Genomic DNA, 13,504 nt, shown 5'->3' on the forward strand with positions numbered 1-13,504 from the left:
CTTTTTTTTGGGGGGGGGGGGTTGTAGTTGTCATTGTTGTCTGACAGGCCCGGGTTGGATTTGAACGTGCCAGCTCTGGTGTATGTGGCTCGCACCCCAGCCGCTTGAGCTACAGGTGCTGAGCCAGTAGTGTTTCTATATGCCAAAGATAAACAATCTAAAAAAGAAACCAAGGAAATTATCTCATTTACAATAGCTACAAATGAAACAAAATGTCATAAATATTCTTAGGAATAAACATAACCTAGGAAGTGAATGATCTCCTTAATGAAAATTATAAAATGTTGATGAAAGTTGAAGAGGAGCCCCCAAAAAGGAAAGATATTCCATATTTATGGATTGGAAAAATCAGTGCTATTCAAATGTTCATACTAACCAAAGCAATCTATAGATTCAATGCAATCTCCAGCAAAATACAAATGATATTCTTCAAAGAAGTAGCAAAAATAATCCTAAAAGTTTACATGGAACCACAAAATACCTAGAATAGCCAAAGTCATCTTGAGAAAAAGAACAAAACTCAAGGAATCACATTACCAGATTTCAAATTATACTATAGAGCTATAGCAAACAAAACAGCATGGTGCTGGCAGCATAAAAACAGACACACAGACCAATGGAACAGAACAGAGAATTCAAAATACATCAGACATGTGCAATGAACTTATTATCAAAAAAGGTTCCAAAAACATATATAGTGGGGGAAAGGATAGTCTCTTCAATAACTGGTGCTGAGAAAATTGATATGCATATGCAGAAGGATGAAGCTAGACTCTTATCTCTCTCTGTACTGAAAAATTAAACCAAATGATTAAAGACTTAAATCTAAAACCTGAAACTATGAAAGTGCTAAAAGAAAACATTCTTTAGGACATTGTTCTGGCTAAATTCTTTAGGATATTGTTCTGGTATCTTCAGGACATTGTTCTGGGCCGGGACATCTTGGATAATATTCCTAAGCACAGGCAATCAAAACAAAATTGAATAAATGAGATCACACGGAACTAAAAACCTTCTGCCCAGCAAAGGGGAAAGTCAACCAAGTGAAGAGACAACCCACAGAATGGGTGGAAATATTTGCAAAGTGCCCATGTGACAAGGAACTGACATCTGGATTATTTAAGCAGCTCCAACAGCTCAATAGAAAAAAAATCAAATAATTCAATTAAAATTGAGTGAATTATCTAAATAGACACTTCTCAGAAGATGATCTACAAATGGCTAATGGCCAACAAGTATATGAAAAAATGCCCAACACTCTTAGTCATCAGAGAAATGCAAATTGAAACCATAATGAGATCTCTCACCTCAGTTAAAGTGCCATTTATCAAAAGAAATAGGCAATAATGAATGCTGGTGAGTATGAGGAGAAATAAGGAGCCTCACACACTGTTGGTGGGAATGTAAATTAGTGCAAATACTATGGAAGGTTATTTAAAAAACGGAAGGGATGGAGGCTGCTCAAAAAGTGAAAATAGAGCTATTATATGAGCCAGCAATCCCACTGCTGAGTATATATCCAAAGAGGGAAATTTAGTATATTGAAAAGATATTTGTGTTCTCATGTTCATTGCAAAACTATCAATAATAGCCAAGGTATGGCGTCCTTGGCAACCTAAATGTCAATCAAGGCATGAAGGGGTAAAGAAATTATAGTCCACATACACAACAGAATATTAAACAGCCACAAAAGAGAATGATTTCCTGCCATTTGCAACAACACAGACAGAAGTGGGGAACATTATGTTAAGTGAAATAGGCCAGGCACAGAAAGACAAACCTCACATGTTTTCACTCATCTGTGGGTCCTAAATATTAAAAACAATTAATCTCATGGAGACAGGGAGTAGAATGGTGGTTACCAGAGGGCAGGAAGGCTAGAGCTAATGGGTGCAAAAGTATAGTTAGTTAGACAGACTAAACAATAGTTGACAGCACAGCAAAGTGTCTATAATCAGTAGTAAGTTAGAATATTCTTTAAAACATCTAAAAAAGTGGAATTTAATGTTCCTAATATGAAAAAATGTTAAATGCCTGAGGTGATGGAGCCTCCACTCATCCCGATTTGATTACCAGTAATTCACATTGTATGCCTATAGAAAAACATCATATGTGTTCTTTAAAGGTATGTAACTACTCTGTAGCCATGATAATTAAAATTAAATCAAATTAAAATACATAAAACAAAATTTAAAAAATTTTGAGGTCAATAAAATGGATAGGGTTTTGGCTTTGCATGTACTTATTTTCTGATCTTTCTATTATACTTCCCATGAAAGCAAAGACCATGTATGGGGATCCCCAATGTTAATATTTAGTAACTATTTGGGGTACATTCCCAATAACTTTTGCTGAATTTTAGTTTAAAGAACTGAGCAGATCTTATAATAGTATAAAATATAAGTAATTAACCAGTTTGATGGAAGTGTCTTGGATTGTGTATGAAAACACCACACTGTACCCCCAAAGTGCATCAATGTACACAGTTACCATTCAATAAAAAAAATAAATAAATAAAATAAAATAAAAATATAAGTAATTAGAAGCTAAATTAAAATAGCACAGGATACAGAGGGTAACATGGAAGAGATAGAATATATATAGTACTTGATTAGAGTGAAAAATCAAATGTAGCCCACTATATTAACCATCATTTATGAGAAGGATATTTATGTCTGAGAAATGTAGCATGGTCAAAAGAGATTAACTATAGTGTTGCAGAAGATAATTGAACTACATGTGGGTGGACTTTCTGAGATAAAGGAGCAAAACAAAGATTTTTCAGAGATTTATAAAGATAATGTTAGAATTGAAATCGGGAAAGGATTTTTCCAAACATTTGAATAAAACTGGGAGATTTGAGGGATTGAAACCTGGAATATAGTTTACATTAATTTGGAGATTTAGAAATATTTCTCATGTTGTCTGAAAGTCAGGTGATTTGGGTTTTTAGAATTAATCAGCTGATATATTTGAGTGCCTACTATATTCCCAAACCCTCGGCAGCCAGTGTATGAGGTCCAGATCTGAGTCACACTACCTTGCTGAGAGAGCCACAGCCTACTGGGTAGAGTGACTTTCACTCCTCAGGGAGGATCTTGGAAGAATCCTTCACATCCCCCATCACGGGGGTCATTTCCTTAGCACCATTATTGTGGAATATGACTCCTTAAGTACACTGTAAAATTGCTTAATTAATATGTAAATGAGAATTTTTCGCTCAATTTTGCCAAAGATATTCAGAAGGCTGCCTATAATCTTATCAGTTTGGAGGTCCAGGTGGGAGGATCACTTGAGGTCAGGCTGGTTCTGAACTCATGGTGGCATGTGCCTATAGTCCCAGGTACTAGGGAGGCTGAGGCAGGAGGACAATTGAGCCTAGCAGTTGGCGGTTGCAGGGAGCTATGATGATGCCACTGCACTCTGGCCTGGGTGACAGAATGAGACCCTGTCACAATAACAACAACAAAAAAAAAAAAAAAAAAAACAAGAAAAGATATTCTCCTCATAACTGAGGAAAAATAAAAAAAAGTAATAAAATTTCTCTTTTTTTCTCTGCTATTACTATATAAAGAATCAAATTCTTGACTATTGTACTACTGCTGGGAGTGGGGCTGGGGTGTTCGTGTTGTTATAACTCATAAAGTATTTTCACAAGGAATGTGAAATTCCATCTTCATCCAGCTCTATGGACTAGCTAGAGCAGGGGCTCATAGCTTCTCTATTTTCAGATAAATAAATACTTGGGAAATTAAGCAACTTTCTTTTATATAATAAAATACTGAAGTCAGAATTTCACCCTAACTATTTGACTGAAAAGTCTGATTTCCCCAGTAAATTATTCCACACATCTTTGCCTATTTTCAATGCTGAGAAACCTGACTATGCAAACTGAAGTAATTCAGCATTTATGACAGTTCACTCTGACTTTCAATAAGCACAGGTACGCTCTCTTAGGAGATGAAGGGTGTTATAATGGCTATTTCAATTTCAATGAAAGTCACACCACAGTGGGGATTATAATTTCAGAAATATATCATTCGAATGTGTAGTAAACAAATTCAGTGGTCCAGCTCACACCTGCTACTTTCTAAATCAGAGTAAATTGGAATGATTTAATATTACTACTGAACGAATTCAAACAGCCTTCTTTCCTTCATTGCTTTTATTGTTGCATATTGCCTATATCTTGATGTCAACATATCTTATAATAATTTTTCCTATGCCAGCTTTACCACAAAGTGGGCTAGCTTGCTTTGGAAAATGTAAACTTAACTTAAAAGGAAATATGTAGAAGTTCGGTTTTTCCTATTGGGGTACCACTGCCATTTTGGCAAGATAATTCACTGCTACATAAGACTGTCTTGCAAGAACAGAATGTTTAGCATTCTTGATATTCACCAACTAAAACTAAATGCCAGTCGCAGGCCCTAGTCACTGGCACAACAAAAAAGCTGATTTTTTAAAAGTGCATCTTGAGATTGTGCATCAACCCAAAATTTGGTTGATCTCCAGGGTATTAGTAAACACAGGTAGGCCATATTTTCATTATAGTTTAAGTTATACACACCAAGCACATAATGAGATTGTCAAAAAATTGCATTGCTAGAATTTAACCTGCAAATATAAGACCTCATCTTTACACACATTCTAGTGTATCTTAAATAATTTTGATTGTAAAGTTATAATTGTGACCTTTGAAGCCAGTCTGTCCGAGCTTAAATCTCAGCTCTGCCACTCACTAGCTTGCACACTAATTGGTACATTACCCTTTCGGTACCTGTTTCTTTATTTGCACCATGGAGTTAGAATATTAATAGTACTTACTCCAGGAGCAAAGAGACTTTTCCTTTCCCCTCCGAAGGTTTCAGTCTGCTGAGATGAACTGACAGTAGTCAGGTGAACACAGAAAAGGCACACGCCAATTTATTAACATGCATGAGACGGAAGTCACACGAAGTGAGACAAAAAGAAGGACAGGAGGGCTGAAGCTTAACTAGTACCCTCTTTGTAGGGGAAGGGGAGATGGGTGATGTAGGCAAGTTTCAGGGGAAGTAAGTGCTTTTCAGGGGAATGGAATGGGAAGAAGAACTGACAATAGCTTGTGGACAAGTACCAGGAAGCTGAGGGGTAGAGCTACAACTAAGAACCAGATTCTGTTATTTCAAAGACGGAGGCTCCCTTGGAACTCCCCTCAGAAATATAGACTAAAAGTCTGTCTGGGCATGGTGATGACATTGGGTCATCTGCCTTTTCCAGCATTTAATCTTTCCTAGTTATTTGATGAGATTCCTAGTGAGAGGGTTTTAAGATAACTGCATTATTTTTTTGGAAGATTGCCTCAGTCTGATGAGGAAACTTCCAGAGAGAGCCCCTCCTTGTGCTTGGGAAAGGGAATGAAGGAAGGATAGAAAGTTCTTGGTTCTGAGACAGCTTTTAAAACCCCTAAATTTCCTTTAATTCAAAAGTGCTCAACATACAAAACTTTGGGGCTGTCATCCTCTGTGCCCCCAAATTACAGGTTTCATGAGGATTAAGGGGCTACCCTACAGAAAGCATTTATAACAGCATATGAATGACACGAACATTCACTATGACTAGAAACTGGATTAAATAAAACATGTTTGGCTCGAATAGACATATCTTTTCATTTATTTGTTTTCTCTGGGGTTATATAATCTTAGAAATGTAGATTTCCATCATTGAGCTTGGTCTGCTCTTTGTACCTTTATCACAGTCCTTCAAACATTATTAGAATTATAGCATCTGATGTTTCTAAAATAATCGTGTTAATCCCCCCCATGCAATCTATACTACTGAATGCAAAAATATTGAAGTCACATAAGCAGAGATATCAGCTAGTCACAGCTGTTGACACCGCTAGGAAATAAGATGAAATGAACCCGGAGCAAAGAATAATTAATGGGTTAAAATTTTTAACAAATAACATTATTTGTGTCATTTTTTGTGTTATAAAAATGCAGCATCCCAGGAGTAGTAGGTCTTCCAATAAAAATTAATTTCATGGTCTACCTGCTTCTACAGCTCCAGTTCTGGCACTGCTCTTCAGCTCCTATCTTGCCTTTATTTTTCTAGGATGTAAGAATATAAGTTTCTTTTCTATTAAAGAGAGGAAAGAGAGTGGGGGTAAGGGATGAGATAGAGAGAGAAGAGAACAGCAAGCAGTGAGTGAGAGAGAGGGAGATGGGGAGGGGAGAGGGGGCAAAAAGGAGCAAGAGAATGAACAGCGTGGCAGCCCAGAGAAAGAAAGGCAGACTTATCCTGCCTTTAAATATGACTTTCTGTCTCCCCCTGACATGCAGAGTCAATTACTGTGCTTTTGAGCATCTTCATATACATGAATTTTATTGCAAACCTTAATGACAGATACCCCAGTCTTATTCAATATGGAATTCAGAATCGGTTCCCTTTAATTTTTGTGCTTTGCATTGAGAGCCGTGTCCCTCCTCCCTGGCACTCAGTACCCATTGACAGCAGCACCAGTGGGACAGAAGGAGATAAATTGCACTGCAAAAAGCATCACTGATCTGCTTCTCAGAGCCCATCATGATGCCATGGCCCTAACAACGCAGCACTTTGTCACAGGAGGATGTGAGTTACATGGGCCCACTTTGATGGCTGTAAAAGTAGAAGCTTGATGAATGAAGTGCTTCTCAATTGCATTTTACCCTGCGTGAGTTAAGGCACCATTGTTACATATCCATCAAGCTGGTATAAAACTGAGCAGAGAGAGCTATCACTTATCCCTGAAGCTTGAACTCGAAAAGTAAAAGCAACATTTATTAGGTGCCTACCACATGCTATTTTTACAACATATGATTCGCAAAATAACCCTTCTAGAAAACTATCCCTTATGCCTGTTTTGTAGGGAAGCTTAGATAACTTACCCCCCAATTATGCATAAAAGGCCATTCCCCTCCTGACTCTCCTGAAATCCACATCAGTGAAGTCTTGGCCCCCTCTAGTAAAATTAGGCGTCTGTGGGGAATGCTCCCTTCTCTTCTGCCGTGCCCTTCCGTGATGGCACTCAGTCACATCGACTCGTAATTCTCTGCTTATCCCCTCTCCTTCTTCTTGCCCCAAGTTGATTGAACCAAGGTTAGATAGCTGACTCGACCACCAAGAAGTTCCTCCCCTAAAAGTTGTCATTGGGGTTACTTTGTCAGGCAGGAATCTTTAAAATGTTTAATGTATTATTTTATGCCTAGGAAATAACATATGTAACACATACGATGGTTTTAAATCATAGTTATAACTGGAACACCAACCCAGTGTGAGAACTAAGGCATCATCCTCTCCGTAGGCTCTGCCTGTGTGGTCCACCCTGTCCCTTCCTCCACCCTAGAGTTAACTGTTTTCCTGAATGTTGTGGTTAATGTTCTCTTCCATTAAAGAGTTGTATTTCTCATTTACATGCATTTATAAGGAACGTGTGGATTAGTCTTATACATATGTAGATGTTGAATAATATGAGTTAAATAAATTGATGCCCCAGGTCTTTACCAGCCATTTCTTTTGTCACTTTTGTCTTTTCTCTACATAGTGTTTTATTTTTTTGTTTGGGTTTGTTTTGTTTTGTTTTGTTTTTTGAGGCAGAGTCTCACTTTGTTGCCCCTGGTAGAGAAGTGATTCTTTTGTCTCGGCCTCCCAAGTAGCTGGGGCTACAGTCACCCACCACAACACCTAGCTTTTTTTAGAGATGAGGTCCCACTCTGGCTCAGGCTGGTCTCCAACATGTGAGCTCAGGCAATCCATCCGCCTCAGCCTCCCAGAGTGAACGGCATAACTCCCTAAGTAGCTTCCCATCCCGCTTACAACAAAACCTGTCTTCCTCACTATTGCCTGTAATTCTCAAGGCCATGACCTCTGGCACACCTTGACCTAATCTCCTGCTTCTTACCTGCATGAAAGAACACTTCTTTCACCTTGGTGACTTTTGTGCTGGCTAGTCCCTCTACCCAACACTGTCCCCCAGCCATGCACAGCTGCAACCTTCTGAAGTGACAAATGTCACCACCACACAGAGGCCATTTCTGACCACCCTACCTGATGGAGCAGCTCTCTCCTCCTTCACTTCTATCACATTCAGCCTGTTGACTTGTTTATTGTCATCGGGGCTCCTCTTATACAGTGAGGAGTATATATTATATACTATATACACAATATAATTATATATTGTCGTTGGAACTCCTCTTATAAAGTGAGCTCCCTGAGGACAGGAACCTCGTTGTTAAACAAAAATTTTCCTGACACACTTGTTTTTAAAATGTAGTAAGGAAGACTTTTCACTTAGACTATTGCAATAGGAGAATTGTATTAGGGGAGAGCAATGTGGCTCAGCTCTAAATACAAGGAGGAGATTTGTAGCCAATGTTCAGAGTGGGGAAAGGGACCATGGATGGAAAATCACCAAGAGGGGACATGAAGGGCAGGAGGATTCTTGCTAAAGATAGGCCAAGGATTTAGACATCTAGCATAGAGGATGAACAGATATCAAGGGTAGGGGATTCTATGTAAAGTAACCTGGCAAGATTCTTATTATAATTGAGTTGATCAGACTAAAGACAGGATGGGGACCAAGGCTCAGGCCTGATTGAGAGGAGGGCCCTGAGGAGCCTGGGCACAGATGGATCATGAAGAGAGTCTTTGTCAACTTCTCATTCTTTTTTGTGTCTATCAAGCAATACTATCTAAGAGAAATAAAATGAAAGCTACAAATTCAAGACAAATGTGTAGACATACGACATTTTCTTACAACTATGTCAAGTTAGAACAAAAACAGGTGACGCTACTTTAATAATATTTTATATTTAATAAACTATATCCAAATGTTACCATTTCAGCATTTAATTGCTATAAGATTATCAATAAAATATTTTACCTTCTTTTCTTATACTAAATTTAGAAACCCAACAGTATTTTACACTCATAGCAGATCTCAAGTCAGACAAGACTCATTTCAAGGATTCAAACTCTGTGTGTGGCTCATGGCTACTGTATCAGATGTGCAGATCTAAAGGCTAGAAGAGTGATTGTACACAAGGTATAATAAACAATAAATGTTTAGTGAATAAACGGATGAATACATTAGTGAACTAATGATGTCTATTAATAGAAATAGAAATTTCCTCCCCCTAAGTGTTTAAAATATGCTGTTGCCAAGTTCTACTCTGGAATCACATATAAACAGAGTATGTGTTGCTTGACTTGGGAAGGAATAAATATTTCAAGTAATAAGAGAATATTGTACCACATCTCAAATATTATTTAATTTTTCACTATCCCTTTATCTATAAATATTCCAAGGGAAATAGAAACATAGCTATGAGTTTTATCCACGGAAGCAATTATAAAACTACAAAGTCTTTGGGCCATTTAGATATTCTTTTCATCCATTAGAAACGTTTTCCTTAAAATATAAGACTACTATTTTTCTCATTCTCTCTGCAATAGGATTATTTTACGTATCTAATTTCCTTTTGTGTCTTTCCATCCACCATTGGCTTCTATATTGAGTAGGTGTAAGTGATGGTATTTGGCATTATTTATTTACTACAAAAATGTCAGGTAGTAATAGCTGGATCCCTCAGCTAGGAACAGTAAGATGCCTCAATTTGCTGTGCACTGCGTGGTTTTAGAATATTTGGGTTTTTTCCCACTACTAGTCTTTCCTTATCTAACATTTTAAGTTAAGCACAAAGGAATATATGTTTTTCCTATTTACCGCACAGTCAGGATATATCTAATTGTGTGTTTACATTATGAACAAACATGGGCAGTAGAACTGATTTCCTCCAATGCAATTAATCTATTATGATATTCCTGAAATCTGCCATTTCCTACACAGAATCCAAATACCCATTAAAGTAGCCAAGAGTCTGGAGGAGTCATCAAAGTGTATAGTTGGTATTCTGTGTCTTATATTGTCTCATTTGACATCGTTATACATCCAGACAAAGCAAGGTAGGAATTAGAGAACTAAAATGTACTTTAACACAGGAAAGAAATCACAGTTTAGCTCCCATTGTGTGAGAGGAAAAGAATGTCTCTTTCATTCCTTTTCCTCCCACAATTAGATTTCTTGATAGAGACATAAAAATGATTTTGATGTCACTCTTGAATTTTTTTGGCAAGCTTTATAAGGGACACATCAATGCTAAATCAGAGGTATTTACAACATCCACAAATTCAGTCCAAAGTGGGTACTTAAATGCTCATATAGATCTAAATGATATTCTCCCAGATGGTGAATTAATGTAATTTTAGCAGGAAGCAGAGTTGCACGGATACGCAGTATTGAGGATGGCGCTGATTTAATGTATCTGTGCCCACCACCGCACAGATGTTGATTATCATTTTAGTGACAGTCATTTTGATTTCTCTCTATACTACAAAGGGAAGAAAGGGATTTGGGAGTTGAGTCAATTATGATTCATTTTGTTGCTAATGACTTGTTGGAAATTGAAGCTTTCTGTGAACTATGTATTGGTTATATTCTTTACACAGGGTTTGAAAGGTGACTTGGGTCCTCCTGGTCCACCTGGCCCAAAAGGAGAAAAGGTATTGTATTTACCCAGCAGAGTGTCGATCTTTTCTGAAGAAAACCCAAGAACCTACAGTTACTCCCTGTTGATGCTGTTTATCTCCCCAAAGCATTTTTGAATTAACCAAAGGCTGTTATGTTAAAAGCATCCAAACAAGAAAAGCCTTTTGGTTCATTTAATTAGTTTGAAGATACTAAATGCACAATCGCTGTCGACATTAACGTGTGTTTATAAGCTTTTCCCTTTTCACCCTTGTTTAACAGCATTAGATGTTCATTCAATCACCAAATTAGCGATGTGTCCTGAATCAGAGGACTTTGCCACCAACACTGAGCTCCTGTAGTCATAGGAAAGCAAACAGCTTTCAGGAGGGAGAAGGCTAACCGTGTGTCCCAGTCTTAGTCTAAATGTTCATTTTCTGCCACTTTTTCTCATATTCTGTTTCATAATGGAAATTGGCAGTGACCTTGAAACAAGAATCAAGTAATAGTAAAAGCAAGAATGGTTTAGAAGAAGGTCATTGGTTGATCCTAATTTGATGGAAACTGAATGTGTAGTGTGTCCCACTGTTTTGTTCTCCATTCTCAGTTCATTTAGAAATCCGTGTCTATCTGCAGTCTTCACCTACATGTTCAAGTGATCTTTCAACTCTGTGACTTCTTTAAGCTACGGCAATGGCCATTAAGAACTCACTCTTAATTATTTTAATCCAACGGTCACAAATAATAATTAGACAATGTTAAGTTATAACTTTTGAGCTGACTGTACTTGGTGAGAAAAGAGAAAATTCTAAACCTGCTCTCACGGTGAGACCACAGCATCCCAGGGCCGCACAGCATAGGGTCTCCACTCTATCCAGCTAAACAAGAACCATGTCGAGGATGCTCGCTCTTGACAGCTGACAGTTCTGATGAAATGAATAGAGTTCCAGGGACAGTAAAGCATGGAAGTTACAATGAAATTGGAAAAGAGTGACCTTTCAGATGTAGCATTTGTTTTAAAGATGTGGAATAGTTTATCAACATATTCACTTGGAAATCTGTATTCACGTCAATCAGCAAAGCATTTTTAGTATTTAATAATACATAAACATAGGCAGAGCCTCTTACGAGTGATGGCAAAGGCGCTGCCAATTCAGCAGCGCTTGAGAAGCAGCCACAGGACCACTTCGTCGAGCTAGGAGCCATGAAATGTGAGACCCACTTGTTCTCCCTGTTCATCCTCATGTTAGTCAGAAAAATGAGCTCTCACTGTTACACTTCCCAGCTGCTCTGTTAGCAAGTAACCATATTTGAAAAAATATTCTTTCTAATTTTGGATTGGTAAACAAAAGAACAGAAAAATCAGATTATTTTAGCTTTCAAAATAAGTCCCGCTGTTGCAAAAAGCATGGAGTGCATGGGGTGATCTTTTTATCATGAGATTTTCTTTGCACAGAGATTTTTATCAAGATGAAATTCTATTTTTCTGTCATTCAAAATGTATCTATAGATGTTGTTTCTATCTATTCATAAATGTATGAATGATATACAAAAAAGGACTATTGGTAAATTGTAACTTTTCTTTAATCTGTTTCAGGGAGATATGGGACCTCCAGGACCACCAGCTTTAACTGTGAGTGTTCTCGAAATCAAAATTTAAAATTGAAATTTGTCATCTTATTGTTTGTGCTATATCATGATTAAACTAGAATTTAAACCGTATGGCATTTAAGAATTGAAAGTGATCATACAGCATATCTAGCCAAACCTCCACATTTTAAAGATGAGGCGCCTGCCCACAGCAGTGAAATAGTTGATCTGAGGTCATCGTAACTCTTAGGGGTGGTTACTGGAAAATCAACTGGAATCAACACCTACCCTGGAGCAATTCCCTCTATCCTCCATATCAGGGGTCCTCAAACTTTTTAAACCGGGGGCCAGTTCACGGTGCCTCAGACCATTGGAGGGCTGGACTGTGGGCCCCTAGACGAGTTGGCTGCTAAGCAGGACAGGCAGCAGCGGCAAAAACACCTAGTGGGCCAGATAAAAGGCACTGCCAATTCAGCAGCGCTTGAGAAGCAGCCACAGGACCTCTTCGTCCAGCTAGGAGCCATGAAATGTGAGACCCACTTGTTCTCCCTGTTCATCCTCATGTTAACTCTGTCAGAAAAATGAGCTCTCGCTGTTACATGAGAGCTCTCACTGCCCAATGGCCTGGGCAGGCCGCATGTGGCCCAGGGGGCTGTAGTTTGAGGACGTCTGCTCCATATGGCTCATAACTTAGTCCCTTGAATGTTTGATTTGATTATACATTCTTTTGTATGAAAAGTATTTTTTTACTCTATCATGGTTTGGAGTGATTATATACAATTAACATCACATTTAAAGGAAATGGGAGCAGAGACAGTTCTACTTCAAAAATTACAAAAGAAGAAAACAAAATAAATGGGTAAAATCAGCTACCTGTTGAACTGGTTGTTACATACCTCCTCCCAGAACTGTCTAAGACCACTGTCATTTCACTACTTAAGTTTTTCTAAGATTTTCAAATGATAAAGTGATGGTACCTCAGTAACAGAGTTATGAGAAATCTTTATAATATGGACGGAACGAGAGTGTTCTCAATGAAATGGTTCGTCATTCTTTAAGCAGCTAACATAAACATACAGTGTGTTTATATTTAGATATAATTTACTGTCACAGATTTTCTTCATAGGCCATTAAAGATTCCATTGTTTATGGAAACTATGATTTCTTTCTTCCCACTTAGAACATTCTTTTAGATTGTTGGAGAAGTCTGGCTTTCCTTTGAAATCCAACTTAATATGTGGTGACACAAGACTACCTCTTTCAGTCAGGGAGGCACACTAGTAAAACTAAACTAAGATTGAAGCCTCCTTGGTTAAATGGAAGAGATTAGGGCTACGAAGGTGCCTTTAATTACAGTCTTAACCCGAC

The 13,504-nt window shown here is 37.9% G+C and overlaps 1 protein-coding gene across 1 annotated transcript in view; it reads left to right on the forward strand.

Moving 5' to 3' along the window:
- Positions 1–13,504, forward strand: part of COL19A1 (collagen type XIX alpha 1 chain) — a 306,466-nt gene that overhangs the window by 123,751 nt on the left and 169,211 nt on the right. The window contains exons 12-13 of the mRNA XM_003789676.1: positions 10,528–10,581; positions 12,144–12,179. Of these exons, the coding sequence (XP_003789724.1) occupies positions 10,528–10,581; positions 12,144–12,179 (90 nt within the window). The remainder of the gene's footprint in view (positions 1–10,527; positions 10,582–12,143; positions 12,180–13,504) is intronic.

This window comes from Otolemur garnettii, unplaced genomic scaffold (assembly GCF_000181295.1).
Source record: "Otolemur garnettii isolate 467f Iridium unplaced genomic scaffold, OtoGar3 scaffold00035, whole genome shotgun sequence".
NCBI lineage: Eukaryota > Metazoa > Chordata > Mammalia > Primates > Galagidae > Otolemur > Otolemur garnettii.